The 23,122-nt window shown below is 36.0% G+C and overlaps 1 protein-coding gene across 1 annotated transcript in view; it reads left to right on the top strand.

Moving 5' to 3' along the window:
- Window positions 1-22,864, top strand: part of ADGRG2 (adhesion G protein-coupled receptor G2) — a 49,142-nt gene extending 26,278 nt beyond the window's left edge. Inside the window, exons 8-27 of the mRNA XM_009276888.1 lie at window positions 95-162; window positions 1,783-1,856; window positions 2,915-2,954; window positions 3,088-3,122; window positions 4,549-4,631; window positions 5,309-5,369; window positions 5,927-6,645; window positions 7,467-7,668; window positions 8,008-8,164; window positions 10,267-10,416; window positions 10,642-10,764; window positions 11,917-11,962; window positions 12,068-12,171; window positions 12,761-12,885; window positions 13,745-14,013; window positions 14,838-14,937; window positions 15,247-15,521; window positions 17,507-17,608; window positions 18,341-18,493; window positions 22,519-22,864. Of these exons, the coding sequence (XP_009275163.1) occupies window positions 95-162; window positions 1,783-1,856; window positions 2,915-2,954; window positions 3,088-3,122; window positions 4,549-4,631; window positions 5,309-5,369; window positions 5,927-6,645; window positions 7,467-7,668; window positions 8,008-8,164; window positions 10,267-10,416; window positions 10,642-10,764; window positions 11,917-11,962; window positions 12,068-12,171; window positions 12,761-12,885; window positions 13,745-14,013; window positions 14,838-14,937; window positions 15,247-15,521; window positions 17,507-17,608; window positions 18,341-18,493; window positions 22,519-22,703 (3,071 nt within the window). The 3' untranslated portion in view covers window positions 22,704-22,864. The remainder of the gene's footprint in view (window positions 1-94; window positions 163-1,782; window positions 1,857-2,914; window positions 2,955-3,087; window positions 3,123-4,548; window positions 4,632-5,308; window positions 5,370-5,926; window positions 6,646-7,466; window positions 7,669-8,007; window positions 8,165-10,266; window positions 10,417-10,641; window positions 10,765-11,916; window positions 11,963-12,067; window positions 12,172-12,760; window positions 12,886-13,744; window positions 14,014-14,837; window positions 14,938-15,246; window positions 15,522-17,506; window positions 17,609-18,340; window positions 18,494-22,518) is intronic.
- Window positions 22,865-23,122: the final 258 nt, after the last annotated feature.

The following is a 23,122-nucleotide window of genomic DNA, read 5'->3' as shown; positions in this document are numbered from 1 at the left end:
GTAACACAAGACAATCAACTTTTAAATTCTCAAATAATTTTACATCATGTGGTTTAGCATTGATTTTCTTAACTTTTTTTCCTTTTGGTTTTAGTGTTCTATGTGGGCAAGGTAAAACTTCAGGCAAGTGAAGAAAGTAACACGTCACTAAATGTAGAAATAGTAAGTGTTCTGTCTCTTAAAACTTTATTGTAAGGAAGGTTGAAATGAGTTTCTTTGTCTACACTTAAAATACTGATACCCTAACATTCTTATTATGGTTTTTATAGTTTTATTTTATTTCAAATACAGTTTGCAGTACAAGTTAATATTTGCAATGGATGGATCTACTCTCTTCTCTCTTAAACAGCTGCTTTGCAGCTAAATTTTAGAATTCCAGCAAAGTAAACTTCCTACAGTAAGGGCCTGTATTCTCTATATAGCCACTGAAAGGAGGGGGAAGCCCTGGGAAGGCTGGAGAGAAGAACTGCCTAATTAAAAATCTACATTTAGGCATACAGGATCTTCCTTTGGAGATTAATTTAGGCACTTTACTTTAGAAGGCAAGCATCATTAGATGGCGACAGTGTGGGCATAAATTAAGTTGGATTACATCCTGGAAATAATTAATGCCGAGACTCTCATAAATAGGGTATCGTTCTATGCTTTTTGCCATGTGGTTAATCAGTTATTAATTTTGCAATAGACCTACGTGACACGAATGTGCACTTATACAACACAACAGAGGTTTAAGAGAATGATACCATGCAAAGCAAGAACCATATAGATTATTCAGTATCAAGATAGTACTATGAGGATGAGAATGTTTAGTTGTTATAGATGGAAAACTGAAGGGAGGAAAAAAAAAGACATTAGCTTGTAAAGAACCTTGTATATTTCTCCTACACATCCCTCTCTGCACTCAGTCTGAGATTTCACATGTCAATCTCTGCAAGCATGAGAGCAGTCAGCAAAATCACCACAGAGAGCTACTGCATGGGTGCACATGGAGCATTGAGTTTGGGCAGGGGTAGGCCCCTGGCAAAAGCCACTTCTGCATTGTGTTGCGTTTCAATGGTGATAATGCCTACTGAAACGGTCCTAGTGTATTAACATTATGCCTACAGCTATTAGGAAAACGGGTTTCCTGCCTCTTGAAACTCTTATTTCTTAGCAGAATATTTCTTAGGTAATGTCAATACCATATATGTTAGATGACATTTTCATCATGGTGCTCACTGCTTGCATGAAATGTAAAAATAACCAGTAATAGTGGCAACCAGAAGAACATAAGAATGCAGATCTATAAAGGGCCTTTAGATAAACCTTAGTGTATGCCCTGGCCCTAAGGCCAGATCATATATATTTAGATCATTCCTACCATATCTTTCACCTCAGTTCTTGACTTCCTACTCCCAGGATTCTACGTTGTCTGTTACTTATGTCTATTTTGGAGCTCGTCCCATTGCTGCACTTACAGTTAGAAAGTTTGTTCAGTGTCTGGTCTAAGCTGTGTTTGTTGCAAACTAAGCCAAATTCCTCTTTTTCCAACACGAGCTATGGTGAGGTCACTATCCTCTTGCCCGTATCTTTCACAAATCAAATCCTGTTATTCAGTAAGCCAATTCCTTCTAGAAATTGTGACAACAATGTCATGGTAAATATTTGTTGAAGTGTATTCATGAGGAAATTTGCTTCTTATCTTTGGAATTTCATACTGTTAAAATGTGTGAAATGAACATGTTTCTTTTAAGGCTAAAAATTACTGGTTTTACTTAGCCATGGAATCTTTGTTCCTAACAGATTAATAACATAACCACCAACAATCAAGTTACAAAATTAATTGCACTTCCAGCACCTACAGCACAAGAATTGAGGTAAGTAATTTTCAATAAGGATTGAAATCTTTATTATATTTGAAAAAGATGAAGTGAGACCTTCCATGTGGTTAGCAGGCTCTTCACTTTGCATTATTCCTGCACTTTATAAATGAAAAATTTCAGGAATTGTAAGTTACTGTTCTTTAACATAAAGTTCATATTGGTTAGAATAGTCCTAGTTTTGTTTTATGTACCACTGGAGTTTGTTTTAAGAAATGGTACACTTGCTGATTTCCTTTCAGGTCCTTTAGTTTCCTTGGGGCTCAACAAGGCCCGAAGGCCTTGTTGTTTATATGCTGGTGATGTTAATAGTAGTAGTAGTAGTAGTAGTAGTAGTAGTAGTAGTAGTAGTAGTAATAATACTAATACCTGAGGACACGAGCTGTGGATTGTTGAGAATGCCAGTCTGACTGCTGCTCTTCATGAATAAATGTTTTTTATAATTTCAGGGATTTGGTCTGTCTCTTAGGAAATTACTAAGAGAACTTTCATAGCTGCATGTTTTTTAATACGTATTCTCGGAGTCATATCTATATTTTTATTTTGGTGTAGTTTCTTCTTTCACAGTCTTTATAAGGAGAGGTTTGAATGAGTGAATATTTACTGCCATTCCCAAAACTTACCCTGAAAATCAAAAAGATGTAATTGTCCAACAGGTCTTGTTTGTAGAAGAAATCCATATTTCTTACTCATTCTATTTCTGTGGCTTTGAGTATAAATTTAGAATTCTGTTCCAAATGCTTGCTTGCCTAAAGGCAACATTAAGGTTTTATCTTTTGCTCTTTTTAAATAATTTTTAAAGAAGTGGATTGATGTTAAAATATGTGATGACAGAGGTTTAAACTTAGTTTGTGGAGTGACTAATAAAAGGCAACTTTTAAAAGCTTGAATCCTTTGAAAAGTGGTTTTACGATATTAGGATTCACAGGATTTTAAAAAATCACTGATCAACTGGAAAAAATTTTTTTTTTTCTCAGTAATTGGTTGTTCTTGTTGTAATTGTATCTAGAAACATAAGTAAAAATCCTCCATAATAGTAACTTTTAATTTTAAAGAATTTCAGAGTTCAACAAAACCTTGCAAGCAGTAAGTGAGGTAAGATTACTAATTGTTGTTACTGTTTGGAAACCTTTTTTCCAACTTATTTCTGACAATGTCATTATCTAAGTATCAGTCCTGTTTTCTCCTGACAAAACAATTTTTTTTCTATTTTCACTTGTCATTACAGTCTTCTGTTATGGAATGCAGTGCAGAAAACCAGAGGTTTGTTGTTAATTTTTTAAATGCTCATATATTTAAAAGCTCATAAATTGTCTTGTGATATATCAAGTATGAATGGCTATGTAATAGAAGAAAAAACAAACTTTCTAGGAAGTTAAGTTTGAGAAACAGGCTGGAGAAATACATGTAGACTGACAAAGAAATTCTGATCCCATTATTCTCCTAGCACTACTGATTTTTTTTTTAAGTTTTTTTTTTGAAACGAAACTGTATTGCTTTTCATTAATCTTCTGGTGAAGCACAGGCTTGCCTGCCTTATTTCTTCTGCGTCTTTTTATTAGCTGAGTCACATAGCAACTTAACTGGTAAGGCTATGGGATTTGGGACCACCAAACTTAGAGAGCTTGTGAATACAATGCAGTCTTTATGAGGGAATTGCTTCAGACATCCCAAGTTGCTGTTCTTCAGCTTGGGAAACCAGCCATCCTCAGGGCAGGGGAAGCCTGAGAAGGTAACCAGTTCATAGTTTGGAAGCCATGGAGTATCAGAATGGCAAGGCTGCTCCACAGAGGTGATCCTGGAAACCCTGAAATGTAGATAATGTCTGTCAATTTAATTGCTACTCACCACTAAATTGCTGGTCCTTTAAACCGATCAGCTTGGAAACACTATATTCTAAAACAAAATGTGGAACTTCATTTCCCCAAATACTTGAATCTGTGGTTTATCTTCCTGGGTTAGAATGAAAGATCAGTCCAAAACACTCAAATAGTAAAAGACAGAAAGTCAGATCACACCTTCATGTCATATACTGGCAGTAGTTAGGGTACTCTTTTCATTCTTGTTAGCTGGAAAGAAGCTTCACTTCATCTTTTATGTGTTGCCTTTTCATTCACCTGTGTGTGTGAGTTTGAATGTGAAGAATTCTTACTGTAGGTTTGCTAGTTTAGGCAGGGTTTCACATCATTGAACCATAATTGTCAATGTGTAGTTACGTGCTGAAGTGGGTCATTTAAGTTCTCTCTGAAGTTAAGAGAGAGAACACTGGCTTTCCCCAGGTGATGGAGATTTCATATACACTGACATAGCCACATAGGACACTTGCTAGTTCCTCTTTGGAGTTTCTTTACAGTAACAGTGGAGATTACGTTAGTATCTTCACAAAATTATCAACTCTTTAATGGCTAACATTAATTAGGGAGAACCCCATTTAAGAATCAACGGCGTCTGTAGAGAAAAGAGAAAATAAGCTGCCACAAACTGATGTATTACTCTTCTTTTTAGCCTGGCATAGTGTTTTATGTGCATTAAAAAAAGCCCCAAATCTGAAAAAGCCTAGGAAAAATGTGCTTTCACACTTAGCATTTGTGCTAATGTGCTTTCACTTAGCATTTGATGTTAGTTTCATGCGTTGTAAAGATGAGGCAGATCTGTTTCTTGAGTCTGAAGCTTTTTCTTCTCATTATAGTATACACTGCAATTTCATAATGAAGCTGACTGAGAGAGAGAATATAAGCAGTTTAACAGACAAAGCAGAAATAAGCCAACTTGGTAAGTTATGCTTTAAGCATGACCTCATCACAGTTACCCTTCCAGATTAAATTTCATATCTTTACAGGTGACCTCCAAGCAGCTAAAAGAAAAGATTGTTACTTACTTTTAGATAAAAATATTTTTTTGTTGAACAGTATAAATACATCAAAAATGCAGCCTTCTGATTTTTGGGTGGGGAGGGGGAAGATAGAAATATGTTTAAAAAAACTTTGGTATAAAATTGCTGACTACATTAATAAAGCAGACTTTGAAAGGATTAGGTGTAAAATTACTTGAGAACATAAATGTGTTACTGAAATGGCGATCTGAATTGAAAAGCTTATAAAGTAGCCAAGCTTTCTTAGTGATACTGTGATAGTAGGGAGTGGTGACTCATACCATTTGTCCCTTTGTTTCAAAAGATGTAGCTTTGCATTTTGGTTTGTTTACAATAACAAAAAGAGAAATCTGTACTTGTCAGGCATTGAGCAAAAATCTGGGGGTATTGCAATATTCTGGCTGGTCAAGATCTGTTTTGCAAATGTCATTTCAGAAAAAAAACTCAAAATCAATTATGCAATATGCACTATTGTTTAAAAAAACATAAAACACATTTATTTGAATATCCTACTTAACAGTATTAGCAATTTTTATGCTTCAGAATAAATTACGTTAATGCTTCTTTGTCATCTCAGAACAGTGCTGCTGTTCATCACTGAAGTATTGTTCTTTGACTGCGGAAGAATTACAAATGTAGTAAGTATAAATACAAAATTTGACTTGCTTATTTCCTAAATTTCCTAATGCATGAATAGAGTCAACTTCCATGTTGCAGTGTAATAGCTAGGAAGGACTCCATAAGAACAACCTGACGGGCATTTTCCTATATAGCTCCCTCCCCATTCCTCCCTCTTCCCCTCGCCTCCCTTCTCTTCCCTTTCTTCCCCCCCCCCCCCCCCCTCCCCTTCCCTTTTTCCCCCCCCCCCCCCCCTTTTTTTTTTCCCCCTGATGCAGGTAGCTTTTGTGTTCAGCATCAGGTCACCTCCAGAATAGGCAGCAAAGGCAGCAGTAGCATTATGGACTTGCTAGTTAACAACTACAGCAAAATAGAATGTAAGAACCCTCAAAATGTTATGAAATTCATATTTGTTACTAGAGCGTGAAACATCCAATCTGATTGATTTTAAAATATATATTGTTAGTAGTATGTCCATCTCTTTCATATATATTCCTCTATTATAACTCATTTTCTTTAAAATATAAACAATGTGAAATTTAACATGCATTTCTGTGCCTTTTTTTTTTTTTTACAGTACTATACAAGTGCCACCTCATTCTATATGGGTTCCTTTCCCTCATTCTCCTTCTCTCCCTAAAAAGACTTCCCCCAAATCTAATACTTTTATTTCCCCCACTATGCTTTCTACCAAACAAAGCCCCACAGTTAGACCACTGATCCCACCATTCACAGAAATTTCTTTTTCTGGAACTCTCTCCACATCTCCCACTACAAATCCTCTCTCTGAAACTTCTGCCACATCTACTACTGAAACTTCTGTGTCTTCCACCAGTGTTACCACTACACTTTCCTCTTCTGAGTCTCTTGCTCAGCCTACCATGACAACTTTTCCTTCCATAGCTTCTAATAAATCTGTCACTGCTTCCATACCTGCAACAAAATCTGTCACTAATGCTGCTTTCTCAATTAAATCTGATGCTGCATATCTTAGCAAGCCTATTACAATAATTTCTCCTTCTATAGGTTTCACTAAACATTCTTCAGTTTCCTCTTCTGAGCTTTCCCCCAAACCTCCAGTAGCAATTTCCCCCTTTGAGACTACCACCAAATCTGTTGCACAAATTCGTCCTGCTACAGATTTGACCCAACCTATTTCTGGTAACAAAAATGTTACTACAGCACCTATTCTTTCCCTTACTCCTTTCACAATAACTTTGACCCCTACTGTTAGTCCTGTCAACCATTCTGTCTCAGCTTCTCATCCTCATTCTACTGCTGATGGCCATGGTAGCCTGCCTAATGGGAGCACAGGTAAATATGACAAGTAAAATGATTTTTTTTTTTTTAATTTGAATGCCATATACTGAATTTGCTTTTAAACTTTATTAAACAAGATTATATATCTGAGCTGTGACCTTCCAATTACTGTGAAAAGCCTGAGACAACTCTCACGAGGCGTATACTTATTTTAAAATACATTCTGATGCCTTTGGCCATGATGAGTGATACCTCACCCTACAAATTGGTTGGTAACTGTGATAGATAGGTACTGTGCTAAGTTCCCAACAGGTACCTTTGGCAGAAAAAAATTAAGTCACAGAGCCAGGTAGCTATTTTTTTTACTAAGCTAGTATTTAAAATATTGCAAATCAATGTTGGATTTTCTTTAAAATATTGATACTGATTGGGAATATTCTTAGTGGCTGTGTATTTTCCTATGAAGATTGCACGCATCTTCACAAGCTTCTTTTCAAATTGCTGATCTTACCTTGATTTTATTCTACTTTTAGCCATCCAGTGGCTAAAAATCCAAAATAATAGATTATTTAACATCACTAATGGTCTGATGTGAGGAATTTTGTAATCAATAAAAAGCGGAATTAATGCTGCCCATTTGAAACCTTGCTTTATGTTTTCATAAGATTTAAAGTATTGCTATCTGCAAAGTAGCAGAGGGAGAAAAAGGGATTCTGTCTCACATAACATGTTGAGAGACCTTACAAGTTGTGATAAGGTTTGTTGGTCAAGAGAACCGCTTAATTTTTCTGCTTCTCAAAGCTTACTTCATTTATTGAACACAATGTTTAAATAAATGCACAACTTTTCTTTTGTCACAGGAAAGATACTATCAGCTACCACATACACAACTTCTGTATATACCACCATTAATATCACCACAGCTGAGCAAATCGTGTCCAAAATAGAAAATGATTTAGCAGCTGGAAAAGTAGAGCCAAAAGATGTAGAAAGGATGGTTAATGAGGTTAGCAAAGTCTTGACTGCTTCTCAACCATTACCACCCCGAATTTCTAACAGGTAGGTCATTCTGGCAATAGATGAAAGGTGCGTTGTATTGACTGTCTTGATAAATTGGCTTCAGCAAGTTTCATTTTTTCATAATCATAATCCAAAAGAATATTTCTGGTTCTTTAATGTACTTATACAAAACAGAAGGAGTATTATTCTAGTGTTACCAGCTCTACTATAATATAATGCCATGGAAAACAGTGTATTTTTCTGTGTTGACGCAACAACAAGTAAGCAGAGTCAGCTGTATTTTACACTTCGCTTGGATTGCAGCTCCATAACCACAACTTGCCTGAGAATTTTGGGTGTATGCGCTTGGTAATGCTAAGTATCTCTTTTTCTTAACAGAATTATAAAACTGGTGGATTATATTGGCTTAAAACTGAACTTTTCAGCAACGTCTGCTGATTTTGCTTCCCCTTCCTTGGCTCTGGCAGTTGTCAAAACCAATAGCATCCGCTCCAACCAAATGTCTTTTGCTGTCCAGGACTCAGCTGATCTCCAGGTTAAACACTGATAATTCTAAATACTTAGAAATTCTCAAACATTTATTTTTAAGTATTTGTGTTTTTATTTTTATATATAACATGAGTTTGTTCTGTGTTTATGTCACAATTTCAGGATCTTTTGTTCATGTTAGTTTCAGAGAAAAAATACTTTGTTTTTGAAGCCCTCCATAGTTCTTCCTTTCATTTTCTATTATGGTGTAAATAAGCAACAGACTTAGCAGAAACTGGCATTTGACTAAGAAGCTGTTAGAGGGGGTACAGCCAGAACACCGGCATGGACAGAGTACTTGGCGGATAACTTTGCCTCAAAACCCCTGAATCATGAGTCACTTAATCATCCACCCTGACAGTGCTGAAATTTGTCAAGGAGTGTTGCCAGGTGGCTTCGTCTGTTAGAATGCTATTAATTGCAGAGGGTTCCAGGAAAGAACTATTATGTTGCTTGGATAATGACAGTCATACATTTGTCACTCACGACTAGTTGGTCTCGCCAAGAAAGAAGTGCTTAGAAAGTTTGGATCTGCTTTGTCTCACTCAAAACCTCCCTCTTGGTTGAGGAAATAATAATTTGGACAATAGCAGCCATGATGGCTTAAGCAAGGAGAGATGGAAAGTTCTGGACAAATTTTGGCACATTCCATCCTCTCAGAGAAGGAAATAGCTTAATCTAGCATGAGCCATAAGTAATACTGGAACTGTTCTGTGATACTGAAAATGATATGAAGTGTTAACATTTGAATTCTTTTCTATTTTCTTTGCAATATGTGGTGCATGAATGTGAGGTGACTAGGAGGTGGTAGTGCTGAAAAACAGATACTTGCTAAGTAATGATTTTCTGGAAATCTCATGGCACTGGCAATGAAATGCAGAGAATTTTCAGCAAGTATCATCTAGTCCAAATCAGAGCAACAGGAATGCTTTTGTGGAGTTGATTCGGGATTTCTTTGGTGGCTGTCTAAACCAGTGATCTCCAAAGTGGGGTGTGAGTACCCCAGGGTGTATACGTGACAGTCCGTTGGGGTGCAAGAAGAAAATACTTTTTCTATGATTAATAAATAAAAAATATATTTTTTTAAAAATAATGTTTAAACTTTATCTCATCCTTTTAAAATTTCTGTTTTTGTGTATGTTTTATAGTGTGCATAATATATTAGTACAGTAGTATATGCATATAACTTATAAATAGATATATTTTGGGGTGCATGCTCAAAAAATTTTTAGGGGGTGCACAATCAGAAAAGTTTGGAGACCACTGGTCTAAACAGAAGAGTTAAAACCATATTGTTAGGGCACTGTGGAGAGCTCACACTGTTATTCCTATTACAACCATTCTTTGAATACACAGGTAATTTCTTTCTTCAGTTCTGCTGATGTTTCACATCTCTCGGGAACTCTGAGATGATGATATTTGTATGTAAAGTGACTGATGTGTGACAAGAAAATGTTAGAGATTCTGTACTAAATAAAGCTCTCTGTCCTGTAAGTACAGCACAGAAAACTGGGTGAAAGTTCAGATCTTTTTTTTATAATGTTAGATCACTAAGCTCTTGAGATATCTGAATTGTAGCTTACCCGGTTTATTTTTGTCATTTTTGCCAGATGATCATAAAGTTAGGGTTTATGTTCTTACGTTCTGCTTAACCTACTGTACTTCAAAACCTATTGACAAGTAATGGCTATTTACAGTTTTTCTGAATTCTGACATACTTCACATAGGGTATAAAAATTCTTTGCCTTTGCAGGCTTCCATGCTGTGAAATGTTAATCTCCCTACACAGTTACATAGACCTACCCAGGTTGTTGCTCTTCACCCTTTTCAAATCAGTATTATCCACCACAGTGATGTGTTCTGTCCTTGTAAGCAAATGGGTAAAGCCAGAGTATTTTCAATGGTAGGCAGACCTGAAATGAGTTGCATCCTTTTCAGGCCTGCAGATGCTATTTATTCATTGGAGCAGGAGAGGAATGAGAGAGCAGCAGTGAGTTCCTGACAGTGATTACGCAGATATGTATTTCAAAGTTCTAAACTGAAAATAAGTCATAATTTAATTTTCTTTAGTGACTGAAATGAAGCATAATCCTTGCATTTATTTTTCAGATCTCTCTAGGCATTAATGCAATCAATGATTTAAATAATCTTGGATCAATTACACTTCCTTCATCATTGCTGACAAATTTACCCCCTGAAGAGTTGGACTTGGCTTCTAGAATTATATTCAACTTCTTTAAAAAGACCACTGTGTTCCAGGTATCTTTTTGATCTTCTGCTTATAAGGGCTTTAAACTCAAGCCTAGAGCAAAATAAAATATGAATGGACTTTTTTCCCACAAAACACATTTCAGAACTTCCCGATTTAAAAAGTAGTTGTTTTTGTCCAGTGCTCACTCAGCATAATAACTGAGCCTGTGGGTGCTGTATTCTACTATTGTTTTCTTTAAGATTTTAAAATCTGGTTATTTTTTGTCATTCCAGGATCTGTCCTTGAAGAATGCATCTTTAATCAGCAATGTTATATCATCAAGTGTTGCTAACCTCACAATTAGCAACTTAAAGGCAAATGTTATTGTCACCTTACAGAATATCAAACCTAATCAGGTATGATTTACATTTTGGCAGACTTAAAGTATGATTTTGTTGCCTCCGTTGGAGCTTCTGTAGAAGAAATAACGTGCTAAGAATTCAGATCAGTTGGTTCTGCTTTACTAGTGTGGACATTTCATCTCCATCTGGACTTTAAAAATCACTCATCTTTGCTTATTTATCAGTGGTATAAATTTTTGTTCTCAAATGGTTTCAGGTAATTTTGCTCTATCACTTAACCATCCAGTTTTTATCTTTTCTACCTACCCTTCTGTTTTATTCTTCAAATAAAAACTCTTGGATGAAAGCCTGACAGTGGGGGTTTCTACGGAGATGCTGCAATCATGACATTTGTAGGTGCTGCATGGCCAGAAAGCAATAAAAGTCTTTTTTCTTAGGGGGAATGTTGTTTCTTAAACTGGAACACGGGATTGTGTAATCTGGAAGTATTAGGGCTCATATACAGCATCTCTTTCCTAAATGGGGATCAAGGATTAAAATCTTCTATCCCATATCTTAAAAGAGTTTAAAATACTGAAATATTATAAACTGAAAAATGTAGGGATTCCACTAATGTACCTGAAGCTTTTTTGTAGAGCTGGCTTAGTGTAGTCTTTACTTGTATTGATATAATACTGAGTTTTGAGATATAACTGTAGAAGTATTAGTATTCATAGCAGTATAGCGTATTACTGCTACTATTTTTAGGATTTTCACGTGTGTGGTAAATCTATATGTAAACCTTTAACATCATAGTAATATAAAGTGATCAAATGTTTGCAAACGAAAAAGAGTTTTTCCTTTTCTGTATGGTCATTTTCTTGATACTTACAAAATCAGGAAGGATGAGAAATCCCAAGAATTTGTATAGTGTGGGAAGACAATGAAACAGCATTCTTAATGTTCTACCAGGAACAGAATCTTAGCATAAGCATGAGAGCTAGCTCCTGTATGGTGACTTCAGATTTGTTCAGCATATTTTCACATGCATATTGCAATGTTAATCCATTCTATGCACCTAAATTCATTTTGTGTTCATGTAAAACAGGTATATTTGCTGTATACAGTATTTATTCTTGCCTGCATTTTGTAGAAAATTCCTAAGTTACTTGATCATAAACTCACAGTGTACTAAAATAGCTTTTTTTTTTTTTACCTCCCAAACAGGATAATTCAACAGTTAGATGTGTTTTTTGGGACTTCAATAAAAATGGTAAGTACTTGATACCACCCAAGATAACATGGTGTTTTAGCTATGTTAACTCACGTTAATATAAATAAAGGCTTTTATGAATAACAGAGCTGTTTTCTTTAACAGGTGGACATGGAGGCTGGTCATATGAGGGTTGCATAGTTAAAGAAAGTAGAGTAAATGAAACCGTCTGTTCATGCAACCACCTCACAAGCTTTGCGGTTTTGATGGTAATTATTTAAAAAATTATGCAATCTTACCCTAATTCAAGAAAACATTTAAGCATGTGTTATCTTAAGCAAATGAGGATTCAGTAAGCACATACCACTTATGAAATACTACTCAGGTTCTATTCACTTCAGTGTTAGTACATATAGTCATAAAATTAGTCACGTGCTTAAGCTGCTTGTTGAATGGGGGCCCATGAGTACCACTGAAGTAAAAAATTCCTTAAGTGCTTATTAAACTGCAGCTTTTACATTTAGGCAGTTGTTTATATTGTAGGAAATAAAAATTAGGATAAATCAAATTTAAAACAGGTTTTTAATCAAATGGGATTTCACAATTAGAATCATAGACTCATAGATATCTCAAGTTGGAAGGGACCCATGAGGATCATTGAGTCCAACTCCCTGCTCCTCGCAGGACTAGATTGGCTTTTCTGTTTTTCAGTTAACCTTTTATAAGATCCATGATGAAAAGAATGGTTTCCTTTTTTTTTGTTTTAATTGCAGAGGGAAAGGTGCATTTTGGGGGTTTTTTGATTTTTTTCCATTTAATAAACATGTTCTCTGAAATTAGCTTCTGTTTCCATTTTAGAACTTGTATGGAAATACTCCTTTGAATCCCACACAAGAATTGGTACTGACTTTTATATCCTATATTGGCTGTGGCCTCTCTGCAATTTTTCTTTCTATTACTCTTGTGACCTACATAGCCTTTGAGTAAGTACCTGTTCAACTAGGCTCCCATTATTCTTCAATTATAATTGCTTGTAGTCTTCACTGCGAAGTCCTTTCCAATAGTTATGGATTCTGTCTCCGTTAATAATGCACAAATTTGTCCAGTTTACCAGGAAGGTGTTGATTCAGTCTTCAGGAATGTTAATCTTGCGGACAAGTGAATTAATCATGAGGCTCTATGCAGTAAGAAGTGAAGAAGTAGCACTCTTAAATATTTTATAACGGATTATCATAATAGAAGTGTGAAGGAATGTGTTTAAGATACAACATATATAGGGCAGTGCAGAATGATAGCATTTTTGAATGCATTTGTATTCTTTGTTGGTTGTCAAAAGATTTTCTTCCGTTTGAGCCTTAACTCTTGAATCATCCATTCTATGTTTTGGAAATCATCCTCGAACTTATTTGGCACACATTTATTCTCTCATTATCCTGTCATCAAGGACTTACTTGTCTCTATCAAGGTTTTAGAAGCCCAGTCAAAAGCCTAATCTAACTTAGCAATAAAGAACAGGCACATTTTGGTTTTTGGAAGCACTGTAACAAGGAGAAGTCCAACATACAATGTAAAAAAAAAATCATGGTACTGAACTCTAAGAAACAAAGTTATTGTTTGCATTTATGTAACCTTATTATAACAAACTTTATTCATACAGACCGTTAATTTGGAAGTCTTTTGTAAATTACACTCTCCATGTATAAATGCAATATATGAAGCATCATATACGAATGAAAATATATATATTTTTTTCTTGGCATTTGTGCACTAAGGACTACAAGAGAGGAAGTAAGCCAGGGATCCATGGACAACTGATGTCATCTCACTAATTTGCTTTTTTAGGAAAATCCGGAGAGACTACCCCTCCAAAATCCTTATTCAGCTGTGTGCTGCATTACTTCTACTCAACTTAGTTTTCCTCCTTGACTCATGGATCGCACTGTATGATACACGAGGCCTATGCATTGCAGTTGCAGTATTTCTTCACTATTTCCTCTTGGTTTCCTTCACCTGGATGGGCCTAGAAGCTTTCCACATGTATCTGGCCCTTGTGAAAGTCTTTAATACCTATGTACGGAAATACATTCTTAAATTTTGCGTTGTTGGTTGGGGTATGTATTTTTTATTGTAGAGTTTTTTTTCCTTTCGGATGCTAAATAGATAAATCCTCTCATCAAGTATTTCAGTGAATGTGACGCAGTTCAGAGATTAAAATGAAGGAGTCATTAAATGTTATGACCTTGCAGTGACCAGGTATACATTTATCAGTAAACCTGATCCTAGGTATTCCACCTTTCTGAGGTAGGGAACTCCCCCCTAACTGCAGAACTGAGGCTGCTGCAATGCAAATTGATAATGAATTTTCCTTGTGCAAGTACAATAGAACCAATTTTGAATACTTCCATTTCCATTTACCAGACGGATGGCGTCAGTTCTGTTTTGAAAATAAATGCCAATAAATATATATATTCCATTTCTGGGATAGTACTGTTGCTAACAAAAAGCAGCAAAACAGATCTAACTGGTTAAAGGGTGAAGAGATTCTGGACCCGATTATCCTCTCTGGCCACTTGAGTAAACATGAGTGAAGGCACTAAAATCAATAGAATTGTTTACTTAGATGTAAGAAAGAAAATCGGGTATCCTGTATTTGATGTTTTAAATCAGTTTGATGAGTGATGGCATTTGTTGCCTTATTCAGAAAGGTTTGGAGCTAGTGGTGGAGAATAACTCTTGTTTCTTTGCAAGTTATGCTCCTGAGCAGTTTGAATGCTCCAGTTTTTAGTTTCTTTCAGACAGCTAGTAGTCAACAGAATTCAACAGACAAATTTCAGAAACAGGTTGTAGATTTCAAAGAAAAATATAATAATTTCAAGTCATCATAATACTGCCTTTGTCGTGATTTTCACTTATGTGTTTGCTCGTAATCTTTTAGGGTTACCAGCAGTAGTTGTGTCCATTGTGTTGGCAGTATCGCCTGATAATTATGGACTTATAACCACTGGAAAGGTTTCAATAAACAGACCTGATGAATTGTGAGTTAATGGGAGGCGCTTTTTTGGAGGTGGGTGGGAGGGGGGTCCTATGAAATTGGTTTTCTTTAAAGTAAAGGTGGGGAAGGGAAGGAAGCAATGGGAGAGTTTTGAAATGGTACAGCTCTACAGTATGTCATGTGTTTTGTGGTTATTGCCTATATGAAAGCTCTTACCCTTTGGCCAAAAAAGTACTTTTTACTAAAGAGGCAAAAATGGTTTGCATGTGCAACAAACTACACCTTTAACTCGTGTTTATTTTACTTAATTTCTGTTTCTGATAGTGGTTGACAGACTGTTCTTGTGTTCTAGCTGCTGGATTAAAAACAGAATTGTCTTTTATATTACTGCTGTGGGATACTTTTGCCTGATATTCCTGATCAATATCAGCATGTTCATTGTTGTGCTGATCCAGCTCTGTCGTATCAAAAAGAAAAAACAACTTGGTGCTCAAAGAAAAACCAGTATTCAAGACCTTAGGAGTGTTGCTGGCCTCACATTCTTGTTGGGAATTACCTGGGGATTTGCTTTCTTCACAGTAAATGAGGTATTTACTTACCTCTTTACCATTTTCAACACTTTGCAAGGTAAGTTTTTCCTCCATGTGACAGCCCATTGCGTACAATATAATGAATGAAACGTTTGGAAATGGCATTTTCTTGATTCAGCAATAAATATGTAATTTTGATACGTGCTTTAACATGTTAATTAAATTACAGATGATACTGCTTTACTGTAATCTTAAGTTACAGTTACATTACAGTAATGTACAGGAAAGCTATTTATTTGTATAGTATATTTATCTCTACAAATACTATAATTTTAAAAATGTATGCAAACTAGACACCACTGGAAGTGACTGTATTTCTCTAGTTAACAGACCAATTGTAAATACCCAGTTACTGTAAGCATTGAAATAATAACGCAATTAATGTAGTGAAAACTATAATTTCTCCACTTACCCCTAAGGCTTCGGGGTGAGGTGTGACATTCAACAAAGGCCATTGAGACAGGCAAGGCTGCAACATCTAAAAGTTAGTGGTCTAACTCTTAAGCATGGCCTTTAGTACTTGAGAACATATAGGAAGTAGATACGAAGGCATGCAGCTTTGCAAAGGCCAGGATGCTACTGGACATATCCAAAAGCAGAGTTTCAGAGGCTGCAAAAGATTTCATATAAATATGAGGTACCATAGGTGCCTACAGTTACCTAAGTATACCTGAATTGCCCTACCGAAGTTTGGATCCAAACTTCTGCTTAAATGGTACTTTAGATGATTCTGGATGATTTCCCAGAGAGACTAAAGCAATGAAAATTGCAGTTCAGTGTATATACCCCTCCCCTATTTGCTATGTTGATTTTTTAGTACCTTACTCTTTGGTATCTTGAGGACTTGAACCCTCAAGGTCTTGCATGGGATTGTGTTGAACTAATACAAGCCTAGATTCTGTGTGGTCAGAGTAATCTGTTATGTGAAAGTAAGTTCCCCTTTTACCCAGTTTTAAGTTAGGTGCTGGTCAAATTTTGATATTAGAAGTAATAATGGTGCATAAATTGTATAGACTTTAAGCTTATGCCAGTGTTTCAAAGCTGTATTTGAAAATGGTATAGAACCATCTGTGTAGAGCAACACTTACATTCAAAAAGTCATCCTAAAACCCAAAGTTAAGAAAGATACTTAAGCAAAGAAAGATGCGACTAATCTGTTCTAGTGGGATTTTACATGCTTAACTGGCCTTAAAAGCAGTGTAAACATAACATACATGCGTGTCTGCACCAGTCTGATCATTAGGTTTTCCTTCATGTTATTTTCTATTCATTGTAAACCTAACATCTGTTCTCAGGGGCACATTGCAGCGGGAAAATTGTGCAAAGACTGAGTGCCACTCTTCCTTAAAGGGGGATGATGACGATGGACTTTTAAGTAGGGAAAGTTAGGTCCCACCCTGTGTCAGTTAGAAGTAAATGAGAAGCAATGAGTCTGTAATGTGGCACTGGCAAGAGACAGGGATGAGCCCCATCCCTTCTAGAAAATATTTGGCTTTGAGTTTGTGGTAAAAGGGGTACCATTTATTATTATTTTAGATATGAGTTATTTTCTTTGTATGAATGCTCAAAATTTTGTAGCGTTACTGGTTCTGTTACAGTTGCTGGTAACAGGTTAGCTGCTAATAAAAGATGGGACAGTGTCACACCACGTGCTAACAGCTGCATAGCCCGACAGTGTTGTATCATACCCTCTGTTTGACATTACTTTGAATGCTTTTCCAAAAGTGTTAACTAAATTTCAGGATCCACAGAATTTTTTACTTCTTATTTTATAGAAGGAAACGTTATGCACTTTGTGGATTTGGTTATATTTGTTGTTCTTGCATTTGTGTGTATGATTCCTCTCATCTATGTAAGGGAAAAGTACTCTTCAGTGTTCAGAGTTGTAAACTTTTTCACCAAAGAAAGGTGTCATTACTTTTGATGAGAAATTTAAAAGAAATGAAAGGAAACCAAAACATTGTTCATTAAGAAGTAGTAAAAGTCAGTTTTGCAACATTCTCTAACATTGTTGCTTTGCAGGGTTCTTCATTTTTATTTTCTATTGTGTAACAAAGGAGAATGTCCGTAAACAGTGGAGAAGATATCTCTGTTGTGGGAAATTCAGGCTAGCTGAAAACTCTGGTAAATATGATTTTTTTTTTTTTTTTATTCTAATACTCTGTGTTGAGTTCCTAGTATTTTCTAATACTTCTAAAAAAAATTCCATAAATTATGTTGCTGCAGTTGCAGGTCTAATTTGTTATCCAAGGTATAATAAACCTCCAAAATTATACTCTCTAAAGGTGGTAGTTGTTGCAGTTCTTACATGCTGTTGCATTAAGCTGTTAACCGCAGTTGATCTCTTCCACTGCAGTATACAGGCATGTCTTTGCAGAAGACTTTAGATCATAGTTAGAAACTGTAAGATTTGTTCCAGCTTCTGAGTCAACTGTAGTTTTACCAGTGAATTCCACAAAAAGGTGAAGCATAATTTAAATTAAAAAAAGCTATAAATGATTTTATGTTATTTTGTTATTCAGTAGTTGACTTCTTATAAAGCTATATACTTTTTATACACTTTAACTTAGAGGATCAACTGTACTTGAGTTATTTTTTTGATCTGGTCTGCAGTCATAAAACTATGACAGTTGGCTGCTTGTATTAAAACAGGGCCAAGAGAAAAAGGAACTAGATTTAAATAATTTTAAACATCAAGAATCATGAGATTCTCAGGAGAATATCATTCTGTCTAGAATACTGTGAGGAAAGTGGGTAGAGCCTTGTTTTTACTTTAATTCAGTTGCATTATTAACTATGTTTTTATATTTTGCTTGTATGAGTTGTGCTATTTTCTGTAACATGTATCTATTGTAGACTGGAGTAGAACTGCTACTAACGGTTTAAAGAAGCAGACTGTAAATCAAGGAGTATCCAGTTCTTCCAATTCCTTACAATCAAACAGTAACTCCACTAACTCTACAACACTGCTAATGAATAATGATTACTCAGTGCATGCGAATGGAAATGGTATGTATAATGCAAAATAATATTTCTCAAGCTATTTTTTTTTCTGGTCTTAAACCAGAAGTGCTATGCTCTTTCATGCTTATGTAAAATGAAGTGCTGACAAAATATTATTCATAAGTAGAGGGTCAGAATATTTCAGGATGTCCTTACAAATGTTTTAGGGAACTATAGACAAAGTTTTAAAATACCCATTTCTCCTACTCGGGAACTCTTGATTTATATATCGAATAGTAGGTAACATTTGTTATTGGAGCAATTACTTACCAGAAGCTGCTGTTAACACTTTTCTTGTCACCTGAATACATGACAATAAACTTCAAGCATGTTTTAAAACAGTTCATATTTTAAAAATTACTAAAACAAACATTGCCTGAAGAAGAAAGAAATATAGGATAATAATATAGCTTGAAAGTAGGAAAGAAATCATGTAGGAAGTAATACGAGGAAGAACATTCATAGAATGCTCAGATGGAAGCTGCTTATGAGAGGAGAAGTAAGAGGAAATGGCATTTGGACATGCCCTGAACAGCTTTGCAGATTGAGCTTGTAAAATTAGTTCCTTCTTTTTTTGTCATTCCTTTATAAAACCTCTGTGTTTGGATACCACACAATGCAATAATTAACATACTTTTATCTAACAGGTCAGTTGAGAACCAGAATCCAGTAACTGTCACTGTCATCAAATACAAAGCAAGGCAATATTTTTAGGTAGAAGTAATACCTTTCAAAGAGGAATTTTCAGGCACAAAAGCCTGCATGTCTTGTAGGATTTTTTTTCCAGCTACGTTAGTTACTCTGATGAAAGATGCCACCTCTCCCTGCAACATTTGACATGCTTATACGCAGCTACAAAAGCATTTTGGCTACTTTTCTCAACAGAAAGAAAGATAGCAGAAATGTTTTATTGAACTTGTTTGTTGTAGCAACTGAGTGAATGGTCCTGTTGTGGCTTTCCAGAAAAAGTTGTTGTTGATTTGGGTAGTATTTTAGAATGAGATGCAAAATTGATGGTCTAAGACATTGAGCGATGCCAATTCTGTGTGATGTGCTCCAGTTCTGTCCTAGCTTATTCACATAATTAGATCTTTCCAGTGTGAGAGTCTGTATGTCCTGTGCCAACAGCTTCTCAGACAAAGCAGCTGAAAGAACTTTTACAGAACTTCGTTCCTATACGCTTATGAACATGGATGTCTCAGATGACCTACCTCATCTCCTCTTTTATTTTATTCTATGTTTTGAATGCTGTGAACCCTGTACCACATCCTCCATTCATATCAAAAGGGTTGTATGATACCTTCCCTGCATAGTTTGTTTGACTAAATAATTCTTCTGGGTCTTTAGGACTTCCACAAGAAGAGGCTAAACTTATGCTTGGATAGAGTTGGTCCTCCCAGCAAAGCTCTTTGAGGCAATTCCTTACACTTAATCTTCCCAACATGGGGTAGCTGTATCTCAGAAGAGCTGGGCAAATACCTCCAAAAAGTAGTTGACTGGTGTTAGGAACATGGAACCTTCTCATTTGCTGTACCTGATTTCCCTGCTCTCACAGCTAGAACTTCAAAATAACATTGCAATACTTCATTTTAAAAAGTGAGCTCCAAAAAGAAAACACTCTAGAAATTAAGACTTATGTCATAAATGTACTGAGCTGTAAATACTTAATGGTTTTGGCTTCACTACTTCCACTGAAGTGCTATTCCAGATGCAGGATTGAATGACTTGCCACGGTAAGTTTGAAGTGTCTATACAGCCTCTGGCTTTGCTTGCCTACTGGACTGTGTAACTTCATCTTTTCATGGCATGCTAGTATTTCCTTGGTTTTGGTTTATCTCTTACAGGTTTGCATGTTTGGGAAACTACCATTAGGTATCACATGGTGGCTGAACCTGCAGATTTCCTCACTGAGGAACAGAAACCACCTTTCTGAATTTGTTCACAGAACAGCCTTATTTTCTTCTCAGATTTTGCCCTAACGTTAGGGCACAGCTGTTTTGAACACTCCCTCTAAAATAAAACAGTTGTAGTCAGGCAGGGGGTTAAACAACTATATATGTACAATTACAGTGTCGGCAAGTACAGTTATTTTCTGTCATTTCAGTCTTTATCTGATTTGACTTCATTAACAAAGCTCTTCTGCTCATCTTACCCTGTTTACATTTGTGCCTGTTTTAGTGCTTGATGGCCTTTTAAATCAATAATTAAATATTAGACTTTATATCTAAGAGGCTTTGCGTAATCTGTTGGGCCATTGCTTCCGTTTTGTGGGTCCAGTGGCAGCTCAGTAGTTTGGCATGGAATTTGTAATCTTTTTTTGACGGCCATCACCACAAACCCACTCCCTTAAACTCCCATCCTGAGATGTTTAAGTTCTGCATTACATTTTCAAACTGGTAGTAAGCTTTATCAGCTAGAAATACATGTTCACGTCTTCCTTAAAAAATGCCATCTCTCATTCCAAAGAAAAGTTTGCCAATGAGACTTTGATATACTGACATCTGCTTGAATCAGTAGGATAACTGCTGAAAGTAATGCAGTCTGCCTAAAGTGAAGGATTAGTTCTAGAGGAAGTGTTTGGGTAGACTGATACTAAGCCTGTGTGCTTGGGGGCCCTGGCCCAAGCAGAATAGAGAAGAGCAGTCCAGCCCAGTCACTCAAGCAGCAGAAGTGCAGGGGAGGGATGTCACCAAATACTTCTCCCTCTGGTGACCCCAACAAGAATTAGTTGGAGAGCATCCTGTAATGTTGCCCTGCCCCTTCTGGAAGGGTTCAGAAGCTTGAGGTAGTGAGAGAGTGAAAGGGGAGGACAGAGCCAAAGCAGGATTCTGCTCCAGGATATTTGAGGTATTTGATGGACTGAATCCAGGTGTACTAGAGAGGATCAGATTTTGATCCCTGTAAGAGAGTCATCTTTCACTGCCTAGAGGTTTCTCACCAGTGTTTTTCCTCCTCCTAAAACCATAAACCACAAGCAGTTTCTACCTTCACTGTTGTGTCTTTTCAGTAGATCTACTGAAATCTACTAAATCATGATGATGTTTGTGTATGAAGTGTTGTGAATATTAACACAAATAGCAAACTTGGATGTTTTATGTTTTTTATTAATTCTGTTTCTGGTATAAATGATAAATGACAGCTCTGCATCTGTGTTTGTAAACTCATTTCTCAGTGTTTAACAAAATCATCCCCTCCCAAAAGAAATACTAGTTCTAGTTTTGGTTTCCCCATCATGGTATTCCTTACAATTTACTCCTACTGATATGATACATACGATATTGGGATCCCGGCAGATCTTTTAAACTGGATTGCTTTGCGGGGGGAAAAAAAAAAAATCCAACCAGAAGCATTTGCACAAATGCTTACAATAAAAAAATCCTAATTCTCATGAAAATTATCTAGAATGTGATGCGCAGAGGTAGGAGATTCTATCCAGTGAACTGAGCATTTGTGGAGCATGTCATTAATAGGCTGCAATCAGCAGTGGTATTACACGTCTTCATTGTAGATTCATCTAAATGCGTAAGATTCTCAGTCTAAATATGGCTTAGACCCATGATTAGACCTAGGCCATGTTCTGAGTGTCCTCCAGAAATAAATGCTGCAAGTTGAGTGCCTTTCAAAGGAAAAAAATATCCCTGTTTTCTCAAACGCTTTCTTGTTTCAGATGCATGTCAAACCTGAGAAACCTTTTAAACTTAACTTGTTAAAGCAAAACTAGAATGAGAAGCATTTTGCATCTTACCTAGTGATATTTATTCCAAGTCACAGTCTACTTTCTGAGAATTGTGACCTTCACTGCTTAAAATATGTAATCCTATTGTGCATAAATAAATTAACATCTCTCAAATCTCTTACTGATTTCATGCAGGAAAAGAAATATATACAGAATATGTACAGAAAAATCCACATTTTGAAATTGTTGCAGGGACAAAACGAGAGTGTGTGAACTCCCTACAGTGACTGAAAAAGCATGGGAGACTTGATTCTGAACCTTTCTGATAGGGGATGCACTTTTTTTGTTTCAACAGGCCATCTTTCCAGTGAGAAGAATGGTGTTTCTTTCAGTGTACAGAATGGTGATGTGTGTCTCCATGACTTCTCAGGCAAACAACTGGTATTTCAAGAAAAGGATGATACAGGCAGCCAAAAAAGCCATATCTTGCTCAGAAGGACTTCAAAGAGGGGAAGCCTAACTTTTATTGAGAAAATGTGATTTCCTTTTAAACAGCACATTGTTTTACAGTGTGAAGTAGAGATTTACTTTAACAGTTTTACATAATGTGAGCAGACCAAAAACTGATTTTATTTCATATATGGTACTGAAACTTCAAGGCAGCCATGCAATGGATTGACAAGGACAATTATTTAAAAGAAAAAAAAACAACACTACTATTTTGACAAGGTGTCTTGGATGTCAAATTACAGCTGGCACATTTCCATTTTGATTCTTCATTAAAGGTTTTTTTGAGGTTGCTTTTTACATTTAAAGGAAAGTTTTGTTTAGACTTTTTTCATTATAACTAAGTTTATCTGGATGTAATGCATAGTAGTATTGTATAAATGTAGGAAGTTACAACTTGTGCGTACAAACAATGTCATCTTTAAAAATGTTAGCTATACTGTCTTCAACTT

Source organism: Aptenodytes forsteri, unplaced genomic scaffold, assembly GCF_000699145.1.
Source record: "Aptenodytes forsteri isolate BGI_AS27 unplaced genomic scaffold, ASM69914v1 Scaffold273, whole genome shotgun sequence".
NCBI classification, from domain to species: Eukaryota; Metazoa; Chordata; class Aves; order Sphenisciformes; family Spheniscidae; genus Aptenodytes; species Aptenodytes forsteri.
The sequence above is the reverse complement of the archived record's forward strand: the minus strand, read 5'-3'. Positions and strand labels throughout refer to the sequence as shown.